The sequence below is a fragment of the Tachypleus tridentatus genome, chromosome 13 (assembly GCF_004210375.1).
Source record: "Tachypleus tridentatus isolate NWPU-2018 chromosome 13, ASM421037v1, whole genome shotgun sequence".
NCBI classification, from domain to species: Eukaryota; Metazoa; Arthropoda; class Merostomata; order Xiphosura; family Limulidae; genus Tachypleus; species Tachypleus tridentatus.
In genome coordinates, this window is record NC_134837.1 from 179,661,875 (window position 1) to 179,686,866 (window position 24,992).

The 24,992-nt window shown below is 35.8% G+C and overlaps 1 protein-coding gene across 4 annotated transcripts in view; it reads right to left on the minus strand.

Moving 5' to 3' along the window:
* LOC143237386 (prestin-like) overlaps positions 1–24,992 on the minus strand; it is a 55,952-nt gene that overhangs the window by 18,701 nt on the left and 12,259 nt on the right. For 2 of the 4 annotated variants that reach the window (XM_076476591.1, XM_076476594.1), the window contains exons 2-10: positions 16,470–16,812; positions 15,727–15,837; positions 12,979–13,193; positions 11,883–12,047; positions 7,888–8,043; positions 7,411–7,493; positions 4,656–4,803; positions 4,026–4,139; positions 1,843–1,920 (exon numbers count right to left, since the gene is read on the minus strand). In XM_076476591.1, coding sequence (XP_076332706.1) covers positions 1,843–1,920; positions 4,026–4,139; positions 4,656–4,803; positions 7,411–7,493; positions 7,888–8,043; positions 11,883–12,047; positions 12,979–13,193; positions 15,727–15,837; positions 16,470–16,812 — 1,413 coding nt within the window. Of the gene's footprint in view, positions 1–1,842; positions 1,921–4,025; positions 4,140–4,655; positions 4,804–7,410; positions 7,494–7,887; positions 8,044–11,882; positions 12,048–12,978; positions 13,194–15,726; positions 15,838–16,469; positions 16,813–24,798; positions 24,958–24,992 lie in introns of those variants that run through there. The other 2 variants (XM_076476592.1, XM_076476593.1) reach the window with 2 other exon arrangements.

Consider the following 24,992-nt stretch of genomic DNA (forward strand, 5'->3'; position numbering starts at 1 on the left):
ATTAAAATTAGGACTAATTGGCTTTCAGAGAAAATATGAGATTTAATAATTACAACGTTATAATTATTAAAATTAAAATGTGTCGACTGTAAAAGTTGCTGATACTATTGTTTTGAAACAAGGATATTTTTCTCATAATAGAGGTTTTACTGAAATGTTGGTAGATATTTGTTCTAACTCGAAATTTTCAGTGCTATACAATAAAGCGTTTATCTTCCAAGACACATTTATAAGTATCCTAGACACGTTATAATCGTTTTATATCAAGTCATTCCATAAGTAACGTCCGAAAACTTTGTAGAAGGCTTTAATGACTAAAATATGTAGTAGAACGTGTATAAAAATGTTCAGACAAATAAAAGAAACTAACCCACTCCACTTTTACATATCACATTAATCAAATAAACCCTTATGAAGATGTATGTGTCTGAGGAGCACATTAGGCATATAATGCTTTATTACTTTAAAAAAAGACAGTAGTGCAATAGAAACTACATGAAACATTCAAGGTGTTTATGGTGCGGAGTCTCTCAGCGAAAGAAGATGTCGAAGGTGGTTTTAGAAGTTCAGATCAGGTGACTACAGCTTAAGTGATGTGCCACATTCAGATTGTCCTGTTGAATTTAAAGATGACTTGCTGCTGGCTGCACTTGATGAAGATTGTGCTGTAACAGTTGAAAAATTAGCACAGAAGCTTAATTCAACCCGTTCAACAGTTCACTGTCATCTGCAATAGCTTGAAAAGGTGTCAAAACTTGAAAAATGGATCCCCCATGATTTGACAGAAGCCAACCTCAGAGCAAGAGTGAACATTTGCACTTCTCTGCACTCTCGCGGACGTAACTCGCCTTTTATGGACAGATTAGTGACTAGAGATGAAAAATGGATATATTATAAGGGCTTGGCATGGTCAAGCGCGTAAGGCGCGCGACTCGTAGTCCGAGGGTCGCGGGTTCGCGCCCGCGTCGCGCTAAACATGCTCGCCCTTCCAGCCGTGGGGGCGTTATAATGTGACGGTCAATCCCACTTTTCGTTGGTAAAAGAGTAGCCCAAGAGTTGGCGATGGGTGGTGATGACTAGCTGTCTTCCCTCTAGTCTTACACTGCTAAATTAGGGACGGCTAGCACAGATAGCCTTCGAGTAGCTTTGTGCGAAATTCCAAAACAAACAAACAAAGATATATTATAAACATGTTAAGCGCCGCAGACAATGGCTCAGTGTACGTAAACTGATTAAAGCACAGTCCAAATGGACCTCCATCCCAGGAAAGTCTTGTTAAGCGTTTGGTGGGAAATTGTTGCTATGGTCCACTTTGAGTTGTTGCCACTCAATGTAACGATTATACTGTCAAACGTTAGAGCGTTTGAATGTTGCTCTGAAAGAAAAGAGACCTTCTTTGATCAATCATAAAGGTATTGTGTTACACCACAATAATGTACGCCCCCATACAGCAAGGATCACATTTGCAAAGATTGAAGAGCTAGACTGGGAAAAACTTCCACATTCTTCTTATTCTCCAGACCTTGCCCCATCTGATTATTATCTATTCCAAAGTTTGCAGAACTATCTTGATGGAAAAGAGCTTAGTGCACATGAAGATGTCATAACTACCCTCTCTACATTCTTTTCCTCCAAACCCCAATAATTTTATAGAAGTGTCATTGGACAGCTTGTAAATCGTTGGCAGGAAGTAAGTAATAATAATGGAACATACATTATTGGTTAAATAACATTAAAAAAATTGAAATTATTTCTCTTTTTCCGAACCTAAAATCGGACATTACTTAAGGGATGACCTGATAGTAACAGGACAAAGAAAGCTATATGTACGTGTTTACTTACTGTTGGTAAAGAATGAAGAAGAGGAGCCAGAAGCAGAAGAACAATCAATAAAACGACACAGGATATCAAACCGTTCAACTGTAAACAAACCATAAAGTGTAAAAAATTAAGTAACAATAAATATGTCCAACGTAAACCATCAAAGCATTCATAACTTTTCATCTGATAATGTCTTTTTGACGTAGGACCAACAGCTACCTTTCTGTCTTTTTGTCATATTCAATATTAGCTGTTTAAGTAAATGATATTACGTGAGGTTATGATAACAAATAGAATTCACAGCTCTCTATTGTGACCCCCAGAATTAACAAACATCTCTAGTATTTCTCGTGTGTCATAAATCAAAACATGTTTACAGTTAGAGTTCATTGGACACGAAAAATCCACAAACTAATATTCACAAGTACCTTCTTTTGGTGAGTCGTGTACAAAACTATTTAATGGTACCTTCTTTTGGTGAGTCGTGTACAAAATGATTTAAAAGAACCTTCTTTTGGCAAGTCGTGTGCAAAACTAATATTTGCAAGTACCTTCTTTAGGTGAGTCGTGTACAAAACTAATATTTAGAAGTACCTTCTTTTAGTGAGTCATGTACAAAATGGTGATTTACAAAAATTTGGTACCTTCTATTGGTGTACAAAACTAATATTTACAAGTACCTTCTTTTGTGAGTCATATACAAAACTATTTAATGTACAAAACTATTTAATGGTACCTTCTATTGGCGAGTCGTGTACAAAACTATTTAAAGGAACCTTTTTTTGGTGAGTCGTGTACAAAACTATTTAAAGGTACGTTCTTTTTGTGAACCGTGTACAAAACTAATATTTAAAGGTCCATTTTTTATGTGAATCGTGTACAAAAGTAATTTTACAGGTACTTTCTTTTTGTGAGCCGTGTACAAAAAGTAAAACAGAGGTTGCTAGTGGCTTTCTATAGTTTCTTAATATTAAGTGTTTCCGCTCCACCGATAGGACCACTGCCTCTTATGGATTTGCAACGCTAAAATTCAGAATTTTATTTCTCGCAGTGGACACAGCAAATAGCTCAATGTGGCTTTGCTCTAAAATAAACATTTTTTTCTCAATTTTAAAATTAATTTTGTAACAGCATTTATATAGTAATACGGAAGAGTATTTGTTTATAATTCAGCATAAAGCTATTCAACCGAATACCTGTGCTCTGCCCACTATGGGTATCAAAACCTGGGTTTTAGCGTTATAAGTCTACAAACTTCCGGCTGTGCCGCTGAAAACGTTAATTATTTAATAACGACAGACGTTAAACATTATAACAAAATGGATGAAAGACTCAGCAATGTTCGTATATTGTTATACATATATATAATATATTATAACAATATGTTTAAAGGCCAAAACAAAACACATTCAAATTAAAAAATAAACAAAATACACTGCATTAAAAAACTTTATCCTAGGTTACAAGCTACAATGTAGGATTATAAGGTTTTGTAGGTGACTGAATAAGTAGGACCCATATTGCGGTTGGGATACACCGTTTAGCAATCTTAACCTCCAATTCACTGGTCTCACATAAGAAACAAACACAATTAGACTATAAATTAGGAGAGCGAAATGTGGGTGCTCAATATATATTTTTTTCTTCCTGGATTATGCTAACCTTCATTATGGTTATCAGAAAGATAACCCATACTCAGTCGTAGTGGTTGTGTATTCAGACAGGCTGTGGAACACAAGACAAATCCACAAATACTACACATGAAACTAAGCCTTGTTACAGTGTTTCACTGTCGACTTACCCAACTCATGTTTAAAATATTAGACAGTATGAACTTTAATAAATTAATAACCTATCAGATAAAACACCAAGACAGTGATTAGCGTCTTCTTACGGAAACATTATATTATATCCTCTCTACAATAGAAGTCTCTATGAAAATTTAATAAATTAGTAATGTATCAGATACACACTACAGCAGTGAATAGCGCCCTCTGGCGGAAAACAAACTTATAATATCCTTTCTAAAATAATAGTCTGTATGAACTTCAATACGTCAATAACCTATTAGATACGCATCACGGCAGTGATTAGCGGCATCTGTCGGAAAAAAATATATAATATACGTGTCAGTGATTAGCGCTCTCTCGTGGAGAAAATACTAGCATGTGTTTGATTAAAATAAAATCGTCGGTTTATTATACCTGAGTTCTTGCACCGATACTGTCCATCACTGCACTACGGGCCAGTGCACCACCAGAAGGGATACATGAAAAGAAACCACCAAGAATATTTCCTGCTCCGATTGCTAGCAGTTCCTAGCGAAAAAAGAAATCTACCAATTAAAAAAATTAACGTGTAATAATTGAATAACTAAATTAAACAACAGTTAACGTAGACATCGTAATTTTTATAATTTAGATTTTACTGGTTAAAACTTAATAAGAATAAAAGTTTCCTTATGATGTTTTGATCTTATAAATAAGTAACTATTAAAGTAGGGCAGAAAGGCCCATTTTGAAGCATGGTCAGGTTAGACTATGATGAATATTTTTATGTTATTGTCAAATAAAACAAAGACGTTTAGAAAGACGATAATCTGAAATAACCCATCGTGATACAGATTTACATTCATGTAATTTGGTTGTTAAGCTCCCATTACATAACAAGAGAAACAAGAGAAGTGAAATGTTTCCTTATAAAATAAAGACCTATTTAACATTTTTAAGACTAACTAGGCCATTTGTGTTAGTTACAGTGAATGTACTTCCTGTTGTCTTGCAAACTTCGACAAACTTGACTAATCAAGTGTGTTATTAAACTCTCCAACACACCTGGTTAGCATCTATTTTATAACTATGGCGTTTTGCATACATAGCAGCAAGGGAAAGAGATGATGCAAAACCAACAAGAGCAATGGCGACGCTATCTCCGGCCACTTCCGGAAGGAGGCGTGCAGATGGAAGGGAAGGTGGAGGAAGACTAAAAACAGAAAAGGAAATGATTAATAATTTGTTATCGGAAAAATAGCAATGATTATTAAATGGTGATTATTAAATGGTATTGTACTATAAAGTCAGTAAATATCCTGGATATCTTATAATCTTTATGAGATTTCGAGATTTTTTTTTTACTTTCTTAACCCTCATTGTTCGAGGTGTTGTTTTTACTTTCTTAACCCTCATTGTTCGAGGTGTTTTTACTTTCTTAACCCTCATTGTTCGAGGTGTTGTTTTTTTACTTTCTTAACCCTCATTGTTCGAAGTATTGTTTTTTTACTTTCTTACTCACACCTTCATTGCTCTTCAGAATATTGTTTTTCTTGTAATAATGTGAGGCTTTCACGAACCACTTAAAATTGTTATGAGAGCAACTTCTTTGACACGTGGTCAAGCAAAGAAGATATTGTTTGTTTCTTTTTTAATTTCGCGCAAAATACTCGAGGGCTATCTGCTAATTTAGCAGTGTAAGAGTAGAGGGAAGACAGCTAATCATTACCACCCCCCACCAACTCTTAGGCTTCTCTATCACCAACGAATAGTGGGATTGACCGTCACATTATAACATTCCCACGGCTGAAAGGGCGAGTATGTTTGGTGTGAGGAGGATTGAACCTGCGACACTCGGATTACGAGTTGAGTGCCTTAACCACCTGGCCAGAAGAATATATAATAATTCACAATCAGTTGCATCATTATGACGAGTTTTGACATCGAAAAAAGTAATTTATTATTCATTTCAGAAAAAAAAATGTTTACAACAGAAATAAAAACAAACGAACAAATAATTCCAGTAGATATCTCAATATTTCTATTAATATAATATGAGAGAAGTGTCGCTATTTGTAGCATTCGTGTAGAAATTGTTTTTACTTTGTATCCTGTTTACCACTAGGAATCGAATCCCGGATCTAATCCATAAATTTACCACCGACCGGTGTTGGAACCTATTGGTTACCGACAGCCTAACATTTGGACCTTTTTCATACATATATGCACTTGGGTTCTTTAATATAATCACAGAATAATCCCTATCCATCTCACACAAATGTCCCACGCTGGGAGAGCGGTCAGTCTTCGGATTTACAACGCTAACATCAGAGGTTCGATTCCCCTCGGTGACAGAGCAGATAGCCCCATGTGGCTTTGCTATAAGAAAACACGCACACACCCTTGTGATTGTAGTCCTACTAATGTTTTATTGTTTTCAACGTTTGTGACACGTAAAATAACTGAAACATGATACATATAAAGTAAGAACATACATTCTTTAAACCTAAGAATGTCATCAAACGAGTTTCTAAGATTATACATATATATAATTATATATAATTCAAAAATATTAACTGTCTATGAAGCTGTATCTTGCTACGATAAGTTCCAACTAATTATTCTATTGTCACGGTTTTGGAAGAAATTGACGACAGACATCAAGATGTTTTTATGAGGTATTTAAAAATAGACAAAATTGCTTACTGGTTGTTTCATATCAATAAATTCACCATTTATCATTACTGAATGAACTTTAACCGGCATAAGTTTGTTTATTTTGAATTAAGTACAAAACCACAAAGTGCACTATCTGTGATCTATCTATCACGGGTATTGAAACCCGGTTATTAGCGATGCGAGTCCGTATATATATCACTTTCTCTCTGGGGGGCACCACTGTAATTCCAGAAAACTTTATAAGATTAAAAACTACACGTGTCTTTAATTCTAATGGCTCACGCCCCCCGCTAGTACAGCGGTATGTCTTCGGATTTACAACGCTAAAATCAGGGTTCGATTCCCCTCGGTGGGCTGAGCAGATAGCCCTTTGTGGCTTTGCTATAAGAAAACACACACACTAATGGCTCACTGGTTAGTCTGAGAGATTATAATGCTAAGGGGCCAGGTGGTTAGGGCACTCGACTCGTAATCTGAGGTTCGCGGGTTCGAATCCCGGTCGCACCAAACATGCTCGCCATTTCAGATGTGGAGACTTTATAATGTGACGGTCAATCCCACTGTTCGTTTGTAAAAGAGTAGCCCAAGCGTTGGTGGTGGGTGGTGATGGCTAACTGCCTTCCCTCAAGTCTTACACTGCTAAATTAGGGACGGTTAAGGCAGATAGTCCTCGTGTAACTGCGAAACTCAAACCAGTCAAATATAACGCTGAAAGTCGGATATCAGTATCCGTGGTGAAAGTACCCTAAGTAGTCCACCGTGTAAATTTGTGATTAATAAGAAATAATTAAAAATCTAGATGTAGTTCAAACAATTATATGAAGATTTATGATATAAATAATTTTTTAGTGAAATTCAGAAATTACATCCTAATCGTAACAATATTATAATACACAACCAGATATGCAATACTTTTATTTGAAGCAAAAGAAAGTTTTTAATATTTGAAGTAATAAAAAATAAATATGTAGCAAAGCTACATTGGACTATATGTTGTGTCCATCGCGAGGAATCGAACCTCGGATTTTAGCATTGCAAGCTACGTAGAGTTATAGCTGTCCCACCAGGGTACACCAGATAAATAAACATTTAACACAAAATGCTCGCCAGGTGTCGTTTCAAAAATTATTAAAAGACTTACCCAGTCGGAATTGATCCAATTATTGGAACGCCGTAGTTCGAGTTCAAGCTCAAGAAATGCGACACTACAGTTCCCAGAACAACCTATAGGGAAACGTACAAGTATAAATTTTGTGACTTATGACAAGCAATAAACACAGTAATTTACTTTATTATTCAAATGCTTTACCTAATATATTAAACGTAACGAATTATACGATACGAAAAATTTCTAGTGGTGTGTTTTCCTCTATGCAACCTTTATGACAAGTAGACTATATGATACGTGAACGTTGTGGGCTTAGTGTTATTTGTATTAACGTCGAATCAGTCTTCACCACGATTCGATGGTTTGAAAAATAATAATTATGTTAACAGTGTTATTTATTACTTTGAGAATCCGTTAAAGAAAAGGAACTTTGTAAGAAGCTAAGACGTAATTTTAAATGAATCAACATTTCGAATCTCATTGAACTACATTAATAAAAATCAAACCTACAACAATAAGATCGATTGGTATAGGGATCTTTAACTTCTCTCGGAACTTGGCATTGATGAAGTCCTTGAAGAAGACTAAAATAACGATGACACACAACGACAGAACCAAGGAGACAATGTTCGTCTTGTGGATGTTCTTAAAAATTGAAATATATACCTAGATGCAGAAACGGGAAGATATGCATTTAAAACATTTCCATACAAGAAGCAATATGAGTCTACTGTTTGTAAATGTTTTTGCGATATTTTATCTCTACAAGTCATAAGACAAAATGACAACACAGGATTAATTTTACAAATGTTTTGGTTGTATTAATACGTTAGTGTGGTTTCATACTTCTTTGTTTTGTTTTTTTTATTTCGCGCAAATTTATACGAGGTATATCTGCACTAGCCATTCCTAATTTTGCATTGTAAGACTCGAGGGAAGGCAGCTAGTTATCACCACCCACCGCCAACTCTTAAGTTACTCTTTTACCAACAAATATATATATATAGTGGAATAGACCGTCACTTATAACGCCCCAACGGCTGAAAGAGCGAGCATGTTAGGTGTGACGGGGATTCGAACTCGCGGCCCTCAAATTACGAGTCAAGTGCCTTAATCACCTGGACACGCCCGGGCCTTGGTTTGATGCATGGATGATTGTATGTTTTGAATTTCGCACAAAGCTACACAAGGACTATCTGTGCTAGCCGTCCCTAATTTAGCAGTGTAAGACCAGAGGGAAAGCGGTTAGTCATCACCACCCACCGTCTTGGGCTACTCTTTTACCAACGAATAGTGGGATTGACCGTCACATTATAACGCCCCCACGGCTGAAAGGGCGAGCATGTTTAGCGAGACGGGAATGCAAACCCGCGACCCTCAGATTATGAGTCACACGCCTTAACACGCTTGACCATGCCGGGCCTGCTAGAAATAAGAATATTGACTTTGTCTTCACATGTGTCACATGTGTCGCTCGTATTTAATTATAACGTAAATATTGTTGAATGTACGTAATAACAGATTTTGTTTATACTTGTCCATTAAAAGAAAACGACAACAAATCAATAAATACACATGTGTGTTTTCTGAAAAACAGGTTAAAGGAAAGCAGAGTTCAACACTTAGTTATGTTTATGATCACAGTTCAATAGCTTAATGAAAGATTATTCACAACTTCTATCATTAATAATCTTGCTTCTGGCTACTTCGTATACCGATATGACTTTATAATAAATCATTTCTGGGAGAGTTATATTACAGAACATTTTTGCTGACACGATGGTGTAAAAAAGTGCAAGTCACGGAGATTTAGCGTTTTGGGTTTTAAGGGTTGAAAAATCGGTGGGTAAACATTTATCCAGGGTTGAACTAATGTATCGGTGAAGAAGTAAACATCGTGTATCCAGTTGGAATAAACCAACGTGAAACTTCACAACTGACGTTATGTATCGGTGAAGAAGTAAACATCGTGTATCCAGTTGGAATAAACCAACGTGAAACTTCACAACTGACGTATACCGACAACTGACGTATACCGAAAGGGAAATAATTTATCACTGGAACCAACAATTCACCATTTCAGTCGAACCTTTTCACGGAACTTGTAAACAATATAATTCCATCCACAGATTTAGATCCACTAACGTTGTGTCTGTAAGATTTCCACAAGTGAAACCAAAACCTAATCTTGAAAACTGTTCCAGTTTTGGTATACGTCGAATGGAAGCATTAAAATATTGCGTCACACGGACAAAGTATGTCTCTACTTAAGTCTTAGCGAAAGGCCACGTAATTTATCATCATCCCAGTGACATGACCTGGCGGTTAAGGCGTTCGACAGATAGCCCTCGTGTAGCCTTACGCAAAATTCCAAAACAAACAAACAATCCTACCGGCAACAGCACTTTTGAAGCATGACGGGAAGGTTTTTTTTTTAACCAAGTGATTTATCATTATTACAAATTACAGTTGTAATGGTATGTTGACGACTTGACAGTTGAGAAAAATGCTAAGGTTATGTTGTGCATATAATCAGGTTAACCTGATTACGTCATTCGACCGTGAAGAAATATCATATTTCTATATACCGATTGCTAGTAAACTATGACAACATTAGAACAAAGCTTGAAGAAGATGATGTCGGTTTTTGGTTGGTTTTTAGCAGAAAGCTACACAAGATGCTATCCGTGCTGTTCTCACCACGGGTATCGAAGCCTGATTTTAGCATTATAAGCCTACAGCAGACTTACTGCTGGTTTATTGGGAGGGTAGAGAGATAGTATAAGGTTGAATGAACTTTGGGTGTGTTTTTTCTTATAGCAAAGCCACATCGGGCTATCTGCTCAGCCCACCGAAAAAGAAAGATAGGTCTGGTACAGTGCATTGCACAATATCTACAGTATATCAAGTGAAGATTTCGTTAAACGGTACAGTAAATGTCCAGAGGGTCATCATGCAGGACATCAACGGTACGAAAGAAGTTGTAAAGCCTAGGTATTTATATTTCTGTTTTGTTACTACAAATCACGGAAATTCTTTGATAAAAGACGCTACTATTATTTTAGTAAATAAGTTACGCAAACGTACGGTTAAGGCGACAAGTAGATGTTTTGTTCGTTTTTTTTTCAGAATTTCGAAAAGCTACACGAGGGCTATCTGCGCTAGCTGTTCCTAATCTAGCGGTGTAAGACGAGATGGAAGGTAACTAGTCACCACCACCCACCGTCAACTCTTGGGCTACTCTTTTATCAAAGAATAGGGGATTGAGCGTCACTTATAATGCCCCCACAGCTGAAAGGGCGAATATCTTTGGTGTGACAGGAATTCGAACTCGCGACCCTCAGATTACTAGTCGAGCGCATATGTTCGCATATTTTAGGGCAAACCTACACAAAATAATAAATGCGCATGGTCCATCACATGGAATCGAATCACGGATTTTCGTGATGTAAGTTCCTAAACGTACCGTTGACGCATTGGGAAAACAATAGTATACGTATCCTTTCTTACAGCATAGCCACATCGAGCTATATGCTGTGTCCATCGAGGGGAATCAAACCCTTGATTCTAGCACAGTAAATCTGAAGACTGTCCGACAGACTCTCTCAGTGATGCAGCGGCATGTCTGCAGACTCACACCGCTAGAAACCGGGTTTCGATAGCCGTGGTGGCAGAGCACAGATAGCCCATTGTGTAGCTTTGTGCTCAATTTCAAATAATCAAACTGTCCCACAATGAGACAGGGAATATGAGACTGTGCTCATTAACAGAGATACTTTCATCTTGTCATCCAGAATAGCATGTCCTTATTAGTATGACTGATGTTTTAAAATGTGTTATTTTCGTATATCAATGAGCCCGGCATGGCCAGGTGGTTAAGATGTTGCACTCGTAATCCGAGGGTTTAGGGTTCTAATCCCGGTCGCACTAAACATGCTCGCCCCTTCAGCCGTGGGGGTGTTATAATGTGACGGTCAATACCACTATTCGTTGGTAAGAGTGACCCAAGAGTTGGCGGTGAGTGATATTAACAAGCTGCCTTCGATCCAGTATATCATTTCAAAATCAGGAATGGATAGTGCAGGTATCTTTCCAGTAGTTTTGCGTGAAATTCAACAAAATAAGTGAACCAACAAAATAAAATAACATCTAATTACTGATGTTTTTGAACGACTGGTATTCTTACATCTACTTCAGTGTAAAAAAACGTACCATTTGTATAGAATACAATTTAGATTATTTAACGTCATGAATGTTCTCAAACTGGCAACTTACTTCCTGTGAAACAAAAATATGGCTTCGACCCTGAGTCCATATAAAAGCCCAATATATCAGTTTGTATCTGATATTCAGTTCATTATTATGTTTTAACATAGGAAAAGTTTACCCCACAAAACAGATTGTAAGTCTTACCCAAACACGTTATGTTATTATTTTTCACAATATATATGAGCTTTAAAAGTATAGAGTTTGTTCATATTACTATCCTTCTTACCAATACTTACGTAGATTATGTTTAGAGGACCACTGAATCGGGGCAGTTTGAGACTGAGAACATATTGGATCTGACTGGTCGTGACATGAACAGCTGCCCCTGTTGTAAAGCCACTGGCCAGTGGTGGAGACATTAGCACACCCACCTTTCCCAATCTTAGTACGCCCATCAGTGTCTGAAAAAATAAAAGTCGTTTATTTAGTATTTCATAAATACATTTAAACAAAAATACTTTCAATACATGACCTACATAGTGTCTGGTGCAGCTAGGCGTGTGATTTATAACTTCACTAACTTCTCTTATAGTTATGTTCGATGCAGGAATATTACTTCATCTGTAAAGCAACAATGACTGTTTCTAAGTCGTGCTGACATGTGACCAAAAGTGCTAAGAAACCGAATGTGCTTGGTGTGTATAAAACATGTCAGTTATTATTAACCTAATAAACAATTTATGTTACAAAAATATCAACTATTCCATTATTTCCCATTGGTACACGTACAAACACATATGTTTATGAGATGATTAAATATACACTACTATAAAAACTATGTACTGGTGTGTCATTACAACATGTTTGTCATTTCTCCTAGGTTTCATTTCTAAACTGGTTTCCACTCAATTATTAGATTCCTCAGCTAAACAATAGTAACACGTAATCTGGTAATTTATTTCAGTTGTTAGGTTTCTCTCAAATTGCACTGTTAGAGCTGTTTGAAGGTTTTTTTGTTATGTTATTTTGTTTAGATTTCCTTACTATCTTGTTTTTGTCTACATCAACATATTTTATTTATTGAGGGAACTTTTTACGTTATTTCACGTGTGTATCTGTAAACAATAATGGTCATTTTGTTATTTTTCAAGACGAATCAACTACTTCAAATAGTGTTATATATGTTCTGGTCCATGGTAATAATTATAATATATTCATATTTAAACCAACTGATGAAAGTAACATTCATCAGTGTTTATCTTATAAGTAAATATACGCTTAGACATGTATTAATTTTAAATAAGTCTACTCTTCGCAAAATAGCTACCTACCAAACAGTTTTATTTTAGATTAGAAATCCGAAACGCTTTTTACTGGATATGATTTCATTACCTGAATTATTCCACTTAGAAAAGTTATCGCTACAGCGACCTCTATCGCTGTTATGACAGTAACTGGAGTAGTCTGGACATCAGACGCGTCTGTAAGATTTACAGCTTCCGTTAAGTTGGTTAAATTACTAGTTGCAGTGTCAACTCCTTTCGGGACTGTAGTAGCAAGACGTCCAACAACAGAAGAGGTCATCAAAGACAGGACAGCATAGGTCCCTAAGTATCAGAAGTATCATAAACACGCATTAACCAAAAGTATCAGATTTAAGCAGCATGGGGTGTTTTAATTCTAAATATGATCTACGATGAGCATCGTCAAATATATTCCATAAGTGACGAAATTTTGCGACACCTACAAAATCTGATAGGTGTGTTTTGTTTGTTTTTCTTATAGCAAAGCCACATAGGACTATCTGCTCAGCCCACCGAGGGGAATCGAACCCCTGATTTTAGCGTTGTAACTCCGGAAACATACCGCTGTACTAGCGGGGGGCAAATCTGATAGGATAGTTTAAAATTATTATCATATTTTTATGAAACCAACAAGGTAACATTTTTCTCCGTTTTCAAAACTATCCAACAACCAAAATCCTTTAGTCAATTACATGTTCAACTTTTAATTATTCAAAATATAAGCAATACAAATGTTTTCATTCCTGAAAAACTTTTAAGTAGGTAAATAAAAAAATGGATTTATAAAATACAAACTGAAGTATCCTTCCTTTGTACGGATTATGAACCTAAAACAAGAGGGAATCCTCAATAGCCGTGGCACTTGAAAATTTGTTTTAGACATAATTAGAGTGGATTACTCCACGAGACAATTTTCCTCCTGTTTAGTAGCTATGTTTCTGTCAATCAGCAATACCAAGCGTGAGTCACGCATATACCTGATTTAATTTTAATACTCATCAGGAAACTAATTTGAGGACTAACCACAATTTTGGGTGAAAGAGGTCAAACTCATTAGATTGAGGTATTTGATCACGTCTAAGGTCTCATAGATAAATTTGCTCTAATCGGTCAGGAGAAAAACAAGCAAACAACAAAAAATCTAGAACCATTTTATGAGTTGTTATGCCGCAACAAAAAATGTCGAGGTGGATGCTATGACAACACAAAAATTCCAACTTTTACGCAATTTATATATAACATAACGTTACAAGATTCGTTATCACCTTCCCAAAACTTTGCTTTAAGAACTCAATATGTATGCATTGCAAATGTATTCACCCCTATTAATAATATCACACTTTGGTGTAAGATCATGTAAACATTTTGTTAACTTGTATTAATTTAAAACTCTAATGATATAATATCAGCGTTTTTTAGCTTTATAAGTTTGTAGTAGTTTAAGTAAATTCAAAATATAAATTCCCATTTGAAAACTTCATAATTCAAAAGTCAGACGGCAACAAAATATGAACACTTCGCAAGGTGGAACATTTTGGAAGTTAGTGTACGCCATGGTATAACACAATGTAAATTAATCAAGATTATTTAGGACGTTACGCCATCTATGATTGTAGCTAGCGTTAACTTGTATCAAAGATAAAAGATGTCCAATAACAACAATAATGAGAAGAAGGAGTTGTAAATCCATTGTTTCAAACTATTAAACTTTTTTAGACTGGCTGAACAACTAGAAGTTGTTATATAATGGACAGACAAACAGACAAAAACATACAGTTTTGTGCTTCGTATATAGAGATTCAAATGAATAGTTTGTTGATTTGTTGTAAAACAGAAAGCTACTCAATAGACCATTTGTGCTATGCCTACCACTGACATCGAAACCTAAACTTCAGTATTTTAAACCCTCAGACATGCTGCTGAGCCACTGGGGGACTAAAATAAGTTAAAGTTAAAGTTCAGTTTGAAGAGTAAGAGAACTTACTCAATTTTGTAATTATAAAATTCTTTTAGAATAAATTATTATTAACAATGCATGATTCTAATCCTTTTTTGTTTCTTGTTGTTGTTTTGTATTCAACTATCAACCACTAAGAGATATTTAGAGCTGATTCTTAAAGTTTCTTGGGTTAGAACTCATTTGTAAATACTGATGGCCAATTGCCACCTAGTCAGTACATCTGGCCCAGTACATAAATGTGACTATAAATATCTTTTGCTCAAGACCCATTTGTAAACACTGATTGGCAGTTGCAATTAAGTCAATAAATCTGGCCTATTAAATGAATGTGATTCTAAATACCTTTTGGCTGAAGACCAATTTGTATAAACTGATGGCCCGTTGCAACCCAGTAAATACATCAGTTCAACTAAATAAATGTTATTCTCAACGCCTTTTGGCTAGGGACTCATTTGTAAATACTGATAACCAGTTGCAATCCAGTCAATACATTTAGCCAACTAAGCAAATGTGATTCTCAACGTCTTTTGGCTCGGGACTCGTTTGTAAACATTGATGGTCTGTTATAATTCACTCAATACAGCTGGCCTACTAAATATGTACTAAATTAATAAACAAACTATTACCTATTTGCAAAGTTTGTTTGTGATTCATTTACACATTTTGGCGATCTAATTGTTGGACGTAACCAATGGATTAGGAGACACTAATATAGAGTCGTTTATAAAAAAATCATCATGGTATATAATGGAGAAAAATCCCTTTTATTATCTCCCTCCTAAAATGTATAACCAGGATATGGTGCTCTGAAAAAAATACAACTCTTAAATAAAGGAAAATTCTTTTTTTGTGTCAGCATTATCTTGAAACACTTACCAACAGACAATTGCATAGACGTTCCCATAAAACTGTACAACAAAACAGGGAAGAAGGACGTATATAATCCATACACAGGCAGGACGGCGGCTAACAGGGCAAAGGCCATCCCTAAATGGAAGAAGTTACAAATTTATAAAGTTTCTGAAAATACACTTAAAAGTATTATGTTAGTTAACTTGCCTCTTATCAAAATTTAATAATATTAGCCAAAACAATAATGACAATAAGAGTTTTTTGTAGCATAAAAAATTAAGAAATACAGTCTTAAAAATAGCTCCGCAAATGAAATAATAATAGTAATAGTAAACCACATTATTAAATAATGCTAATAATGATTTGAGATTAAAGGTAAGTAGCTTTCGTCGGTTGTACATAAGCACAAAACTGGACAGTAGGGTCTATATATTCTGGCCATCACGGGAATCGAAACCCGAATTTTATCGTTGCAAGCCTAAAGACTTATTGCTGAGCCATTAAAGGGAGAAAGCTTACATTAAAGAAATTGATGTTTATTGTGTAACTATAAACACAAAAAGTTGAAATAAAATTTTAATATTTCAATACTGTTACATTCTCAGTACATTTTGCACCCCCAGTGACACAGTTGTAGGTCTGTGGACTCACACTGCTAGAAACCAGGTTTCGATACTCGTGATGGACAGAACACAGAGACCCTACTGTCCAGTTTTGTGCTTAATTCCAAATAAACAACCAATCAACTGTTAATGTTTGGTACTCACCCTGGGGTACATGAAGAACTGCACAAGTACAACCTGACACAATATCATAGACAAGGTCTCGTTTTATGTTGTAGTTACGTAACCAGTTTATCATGGGAAATAACGACATCACCGACTTCCCAATTTTGACAAGAGAGCAATGACGACGACAGTTGCCATGAAAGCATCGTTTTAATCTTTCCATGTAAGCGCCAGAGACTTCGTCGATGTCGTCAAGACCTAAGGTAGAGTCGTCCACACCACTAAGTTGGTAGTCTGCCATGGTCAACACGGGTCGATCCACCAATAATCTGGGCTTATCGTCGTCTTTCATGGTGACGTTGATGAGTTCTTGTGTGGATATCTGGGATTTTTAAAGACAATAAAAAACAACACACGTTTGTTCCTCATGCATGTTATTAATATTATATCTCCAACTAAATTTGCACACTGACACTTACGATGTTTAATTGGTGTGAGAGCAAGGACACCTACAAGTTTAAAGAATTTAAGATAATTATTTTCCCACAATTTATCATTGTAAGTTTGATCTACAGTGATGTACTTTCAAATGGGGAAGTGCTTAGCACTTCTTACATCTTACTCTAAAGCTGTTTCAGTTTAAAATTACTGCATGGTCTTTGTCTAATACAAAAAAGTTTGGTTTGTTTTGAATTTCACGCAAAACCACACGAGGGCTATCTGCGCTAACCGTCCCTAATTTAGCAGTGTAAGACTAGTGGGAAGGCAGCTAGTCATCACCACCCACCGCCAACGCTTGGACTTCTCATTTACCAACAAACAGTGGGATTGACCGTCCCACGGCTAAAAGGGCGAGTATGTTTGGTGAATACAAGAAGTAAAATGACTAAATATTCAATTGTGTAATATTTGGACCTCTAAAAGTATTGCTCTTTATACATGTATGTTTTTAAAGCTCATCAGCTTGATATATAAGTTACCATGACAGCATAAATTGCATTAAAAATTAATGTTTTTTCAGATTTTTCAAAGAGATTTATAAGCATGACATACTTAATCAACATTCTGTACAGCCCCATGCTACGAGAGCTACAAATATAGTCTACTGAATTACCATCCAGTTTTCCTTTTGTGATTTTCCTTCTGAGTGAATTTCAAATAAGTGATTAATTCAGCTGTTACTACGTCCAAGAACTTCAGTGTGCCATGAACTTAGCCACGTGCCATCTACTTAGCCACATGGCATTGGTAAACTTTTCAATATTACAGAATCTCATATCGTGGGAACATTTTTCCGCAATGCTTTAAGACCAAACGATTGAATTTGCCATTAACATGTATTTGGTTGTTTTTTTTTTATATCTGTAGTGCAATTTCCATACAATAAATGGCTCGAACTCAATTATGAAGCTGAATGAGGACCTTGTAGGTTTGTTTTTATACTTAAATAAGCTATGACAACTTTAATATTTAAGAGTTTGGTATCGTGAGGAATGGTTATAACTCCTCAATCGGTGTTATTACGGCGAGTACCAAATATCTTTGATAGCACTAAAGAGCTAATAAGATATTTTAAACACATGCAGATGAGTGGCCAAAGCTGTTTTTTTAAAAGAACAGGAAAAACTACATTCAACTTCTGTAAGAACATCCTAACTACATGTCCATGCTTGATGTCAAGTCATACTCAAAATAAAACAAGAAAGAGTTTATTGAAAAACATATTTTAATGATATAAAATAACAACGAAAGTCGTCTGACTGGTGTATGAAATTTAAAATAACCTAAACACTTCAACATCTTCATTAAATACTATATCAAAGCACACGAAAACTAAAAATAATGATGTTTGCTGTCATTTATTAAACTGCATGTAGCATCATAAACTCAGTAACCTCTAATACCATACGGCCTGGCATGGCCAAGCGTGTTAAGGCGTGCGACTCGTAATCTGAGGGTCGCGGGTTCGCATCCCCGTCGCACTAAACATGCTCGCCCTGTCAGCCGTTGGGGCGTTATAATGTGACGGTCAATCCCACTATTCGATGGTAAAAGAGTAGCCCAAGAGTTGGCGGTGGGTGGTGATGACTAGCAGTCTTACCTCTAGTCTTACACTACTAAATTAGGGACGGCTAGCACAGATAGCCCTCGAGTAGCTTTGTGCGAAATTCAAAAACAAACAAACAAACTAATACTATATTAAACCACTAGGGGGAATTTTTTTAAAAATATGATACCATAATTTTACCAGAAGAGCTACTAAAATTCTTTAACAGTAATCATAATTAATAACAAGTATTGTTAATTATGAGTAACAGGCAAAAAAGGACAAAAACTTTCATGACCCTCACGAATTAAGCCATCATTTGGGTATCTTTACTGCTAGCGGTGTTTTCGGTCCTTAACCTTTGGCTGAATAAAACTAAGTAGCTAATGAAATCTTATCATAAAGCCGAAACTAGATACTATTTGCTATGTGTTTCATGGAAATTGGACAAGTATCTTCTCTATTCCAAGGAAAGATAAAGGGGTATCAGTCATACCCCTTCAACCTGGATGTGTTCTAAGAGTAGAAGCGAGGACTGAGACTGGAACTACAAATGACATGTTTCTTTTTTTTTTTCGATGAAATTTTAAAAACTGTTTGTTTTTAATTTTTTAAAACCATTGCGCATACATGACATTCAACTTAAAATTCATTCAGAGACGGCCTAAGACAACGTCGTATGTTTCGTAATTGTATCTGTGGGTTGATTTTAGAATAATTTCGTAACAAGCATGGACTGTTGTTGTTTAGGGTTAGGGAGACGCGGACTGTAAACAAGGGGGTATATGGTTCGCGTCTCGTGGCTGCAAAAATGCGTTCCTACGCTATTAGGCTGTGAAGAAGTTATAAGTACGACTGTCAAATGTTCCTACTCGGTCAACGAACAGAAGCCAAAGGGTTGTGAGTGAGTACTGTTGGCTAGTGCTCCCTAGTGACACAGTGGTATCTCTGCAGACTCGCACCACTAGACACCGGATTTCGATACCCGTAGTGGGCAGAGCACAGATAGCCCATTGTGTAACTTTGTGTTTAATTCAAAACAACCAAAATTTACGTGGAAATTCTGAAGACAAACAAAAATGACAGACACAATCAAAGAGTAACAGACCCAGAACTTTGAATTAATCATGCCTAGAAAAGCTCTGTTACATCATGTTGCTAATTATATTAACAAAACAAAATTGTGTGAAGGATGTTTACTTGGCAGCGTTTAAATCTTTGTCATCTTTTATGTTGAAGCGTCATCTCTCCTGGAAAATAATCTGAAATTAAATGGACAGCATCCAGCACACGGGTGGAGACCTAAAGCTTTCTCAATATCAAGAGTCATGATACTTGAATATTTAGTTGTTATTTTTCCGTATCATGATGTGAGTTGTGTCCTTATATTAAGGTCAAGGATTTTACTAAGGCTCATGGGTGTAACTTTGGAGTGTTTGGATGACCCACACCTACTCCAACTTCACCTTCCTAACTGCTGCAAAATATACAACATTATACTCAGTAGAGCAAAAATATTTCAACAGTAAAACATTGTTATACAAAGTGTAATACACGTAGCACAGACATATCTTTTAATTTGGTTTGAATTTTGCGCAAAGCTACACGAGGGCTATCTGCGCTAGCCGTCCCTAATGGAGCAGTGTAAGACTAGAGGGAAGGTAACTAGTCATCACCACCCACCGCCAACTCTTTTACTTATACAGGGTGTTCGGAAAGTCACTGTGCAGTTTTATAATCATATTTTATTCAGTCTATTTCAAACCAGCAACTGATAGCGGTGTTTAGAAACAAAATAAGAAGGCTCCAGGCCTGTATTGATGCCAACGGGGGCCACTTGCAACATTGTTTATAATTGTCATTCATATTTACTTCCTGTATTCTATATTGAAACATGTCTGTTAATAAATATATAAGTGCACAGTGACTTTCCGAACACCCTGTATTAGTGGGATTGATCATAACATAATAACGCCCCTATGCTCACAGAGCAATCCCGTTTGGTGTGATGGGGATTCCAACCCGCGATCCTCATATTGGAAGTTAAGTGCCCCAACCACCAAGCCATGTCGGCCCCGATGTTTTATTACATGGATGATATCAACAAGTTACAAATGACCTTACATCCTTCCAGGAAAGCCCGGCATTGTCAGGTGGTTAAGGCACTCGACTCGTTACCCGAGAGTAGCGGGTTCGAATCCCCATCACACCAAACATGCTCGCGCTTTCAGCCGTAAGAGCGTTATAATGTGACGGTCAATTCCACTATTCGTTGGTAAAAGAGTAGCCCAATAGTTAGCGGAGGGTGGTGATGACTAGCTGGCTTCCCTCTAGTCTTACACTGTTAGATTAGGGACGGCTAGAGCAGATAGCCCTCGTGTAGCTTTGCGCGAAATTCAAAAGCAAACAAACCTTCCAGAAAACATGAAATCTCTCTAACTTATTTGATAACTTTCCGAGCTGTAACAGACAGCGCGTTCTTAAGAACGTATTAGATAAATTACATTGAAACTTAATAGTTTTTTACCCAATTACCTCCCCTGCCATGCTGAATAAACTAATAATCTATATTTAGGGATATTGTAAAATTACGTTACCTTCTATCGCAGTGTTGGGACCCGTCAATTTCTCAGTTATTTATTTCACATTTTTACTCAACAAGTACAGCAGATGTGACATATCATTTTACACTATTTTGTTTTAATTTTATACGTGTGTTATTATAATTAAAAATACCTGTCGTGCAGGATACAATCTTGTGAGTTATTCGATGTGTTATTAGAATTAAAAATACCTGACGTGCAGGATACAATCTTGTGAGTTACTCGATTGTGTTATTAGAATTAAAATTACTTGTCGTGCAGGATACAATCTTATCAGTTACTGATTGGAACTCTAAATGCTACAATAAATAAGAACTATAATTAAGTTCAATAATTCAAAAAATAAAAACCTTGGTGAGTTGATGATTATAAAGAATGGCCCCCACAGTCCAAGGCTCACCAGTTTCGGCTTCACCCACGACCTCGGACTCGTAAACGATTTTGTTTTTAATTTCATGGAATCAAAATGCCATGCACTTTATAGAACTGTTTTATAGCTGCTACACAAATTATGGAAAAGTCTTGATTTATAAACAAACCGATTTATAAACGAACAGATATCAAGTTAAAGTCTGTGTAACCGGACGCGTAGACTCATTTTTATCTAATTAAACAATAATGTCATTTTGAACTAAGTATAACTTGTCACGTAAACCAATTTACATTGATTTTTTTCGGTTTTCAGTAAAGTTATTTATTTTATTTCAACAAATGAGAGTTCAGCCTGTAGGTGGATCATTATAATGTAACTTAACCATGTACACTGTTTTCTAAAGGCATCTAATTAATTAGTTTCACATATCTACGTACACGTCAGTACCATACCTGCATGTTATACATTGCTTTATGTTTGACGGTATTAGATTTACTACATTTAATTGGTTCAGACTGATTTCTACTAGTTTCATTTTAATTGGTCGGGGTAATTGACCAAATGACTCACTAATTTTAGAAATAAGTGCAAAGACAAACTTCATTTAATAACTTAAAGTGTAAGATACAGTGAGAAGTGTGCAACACCTATCACATGTAGGTGTTTCGTAACAAACACACTACAGTGCAGGTTATCCACCTCGTGTTGTCATAAAGTTCAAAGTGGAAATGAGTTCAAGTTATTCTTAATTTTTGGTTAACCGTCAACCTTTTAAAATCTTGAGTTTTTTCTCGAGGAATACTTATACAAAATATTTACGCTATTAAATCGTTGGTTTTGTTACACCAGTTTCTTTTTTCAATATATTTTAAAAAGTTTAAACTGGTTTGCGAATAATCTACGAGAGTAAATCTACAACAGGATCACGAAACAATAGAACAATCAGATCTGGTCTCAGCCTGCCTAGGCCGGGGGGAGGGGGAAGCAGAGTAATGAATACAGGAACAAAAAATAACAATAATTCTTACCACATTTGGGCTCAGAATCAGTATAAAGACATTAATTTTATATGTTAATCTGAATGTAAACACTGAAAAAGCTTCTTGGGGCATCGTTTTGTTTATCTTTTAATAACTTTTAGAGCATGCGCATATGAGCGTATCACAGATCATTAACCCAGGTTTTTGGAATGAAATAGCACAAGGTCTACAAATGATAAATGTAGGAGCAAAGATATTTTTGGTTTGGTTATGAAATTTGCGCGAAGCTACACGAGGGGTCTCTGCGCGAGATTTTTGGATAGTTTGCCTCACTGGAGCCTCCTTCCATAGCTAAGATAAGAATATATGCAAGCTACTTGTAGTTTCTGTGATATATATACATTTTTATAAATATCGCTTCAGGTAAACTCAGTAACAATATGAGACTAGGCATAATAGTATGCAGACAAAGAAGTACTTTATAATAGGTCGGGTGTGGGTTTGTGGTTCGTGTGTTGGGCCAAGGTTTAGACCGCGATATGTTGCTGAGCGCGCTTCACACTTTCAGCTGTATAAACGTTATAAGCGTAACAGTCAATCCCATTATAAGGGAGAGAATAGCTTTTGGGACACGAGAGTTGGTGATTGGTTGCCCACTGGTCAACATTCCTAAATTAAAGATGGCTACGCCTGAACCTTGATGTTTTAGACACGACCGTTTAGGCTGTGTTTTGCATGAGCACTGTTCTGGTTGAAAATAGTACTTTGTAGTACCATTCTCATTGAACAGGTGCTGCCCAGCTTTCAAGGAAAACCACAAAATAAAACGTGAACTTAGACGTGTATGAAAACAAAAAAGAAAAAGAATGTTTATGACTAGATTACATTTCAGAAAGTTTTTGGTTCAAGCGCCGAAAATTAGTGAAGCATTGGAAACCCGTTGGGATGGAACTTACGTAAACTGTAGACTTGTTTTCATGTATACGTGGGAAGGCAGCACCACCCACCGCCAACTCTTAGATTATTCTTTATCAACGAATAGTGGGATTAACCGCATTATATATAATGCCCCAAAGCTGAAAGGGCGAGCATGTTTTGTGTGACGGAGATTCGAACCCATCACCTTCAGAGTGGGAGTCGAGCGCTCTAACCACCTGGCCATGCTGGCGCCTTTCATGTCATGCCAGAACTCGTCATTCGGTTCTGGATGCAGACAAATCTTTATTACAAATGTTTAGTCTATTAAATTCCAGAAAGTTCAACTTTGTTATGACACATACGAAAAAAACAACTTTTTTTTTCTGAAATAGTTAAAATCAGACTCCCATCCCACAAGATGAAAGGACCAGTTGTACTAACAAAGCAAAGAAAATTTCTTGAACCTAAAATACTTGGTAATGTTATTAAAATAGAAGGTTCTCTCATTACGTTTATTTATCTTACAAATAAAATACATGCGATTTTCATTTAATGAACATTTTTTTTTGGTTATCAAACATACGTCTTTTACTGACCTCAGTATGCCTTATAAAATACACTTAGTTATCGATTGAATATTAATTTTATGTTTGAAGTGAAAACGTTCGATTTTTAAGTATCTAGACCCAAAACATTTATTAAAAACTTTAATCATCACTATGAAAGAAAAGTATAAATTAAACGAGAAATTATTTTTATTTTATTTCTAAATATTTTAAATCTTAAATAATAGAATAATATTTAAAAAATGGAAATATTAGTATAAATATCAAATTTAACTAGTAGTAGCAAATAAAATAAATTATTCATTTACCCTACCGAGCATAACTTGAACTAAAATTTGATTTTTGTTTAAATGGGATTTCTAAGTTTTGTTTTCACCCAGGTATTATGAAGACGTAGGCGCCAAGATTAAAACAAACGTAACCATAAGTTATCGCCACGTAAAAATATTCGATAAAAAATAGCTATAGCTGAAAAATACGTGTATTGATTGTCACAAACCACACTTAAACAACAACAAAAGAAACAAAAACAAGCCACGAAACATTGACTGGTGATAACAGTAACAACATATTCGAAATTATAGTCTGGCATAAACTTTTCTAATATTTATGCTGAAAGTATTTGAAAACATTTTAAAGTTTATTTTTACCTTTGAAGACAGACATATGGTTAACATGTAAACAGTTAACTTGATTTGTATTAATTCCATTAATTTTAAGAAAAAAATCACAAACAACAAAAAAGGTTGAAAGATCGTCTCGTTTCGGAAAAATACTAGCTCGTGAATATGTTAAATTATCAATATTAACTATACACTTTCCAAGACGTGGTTATAATATTCATCATATATGTTTCGTTTATCCAAACAAAAGTATCTTACCTTTTCGCAACTAAACTCCGGTACTCAACTAAAGAAGTCGAGAATATAGAGTTTTGACTGTAAAAGAGTGTCTATTCTCAACCAGGCGATGTGAAATAGACTAGCTTCTCAAAAGACCCATTATATATACCACTCGTGATTTACCACTAAGTAAAATGACCTGGTTGGATAACCAATGAAATATAGTAACACAT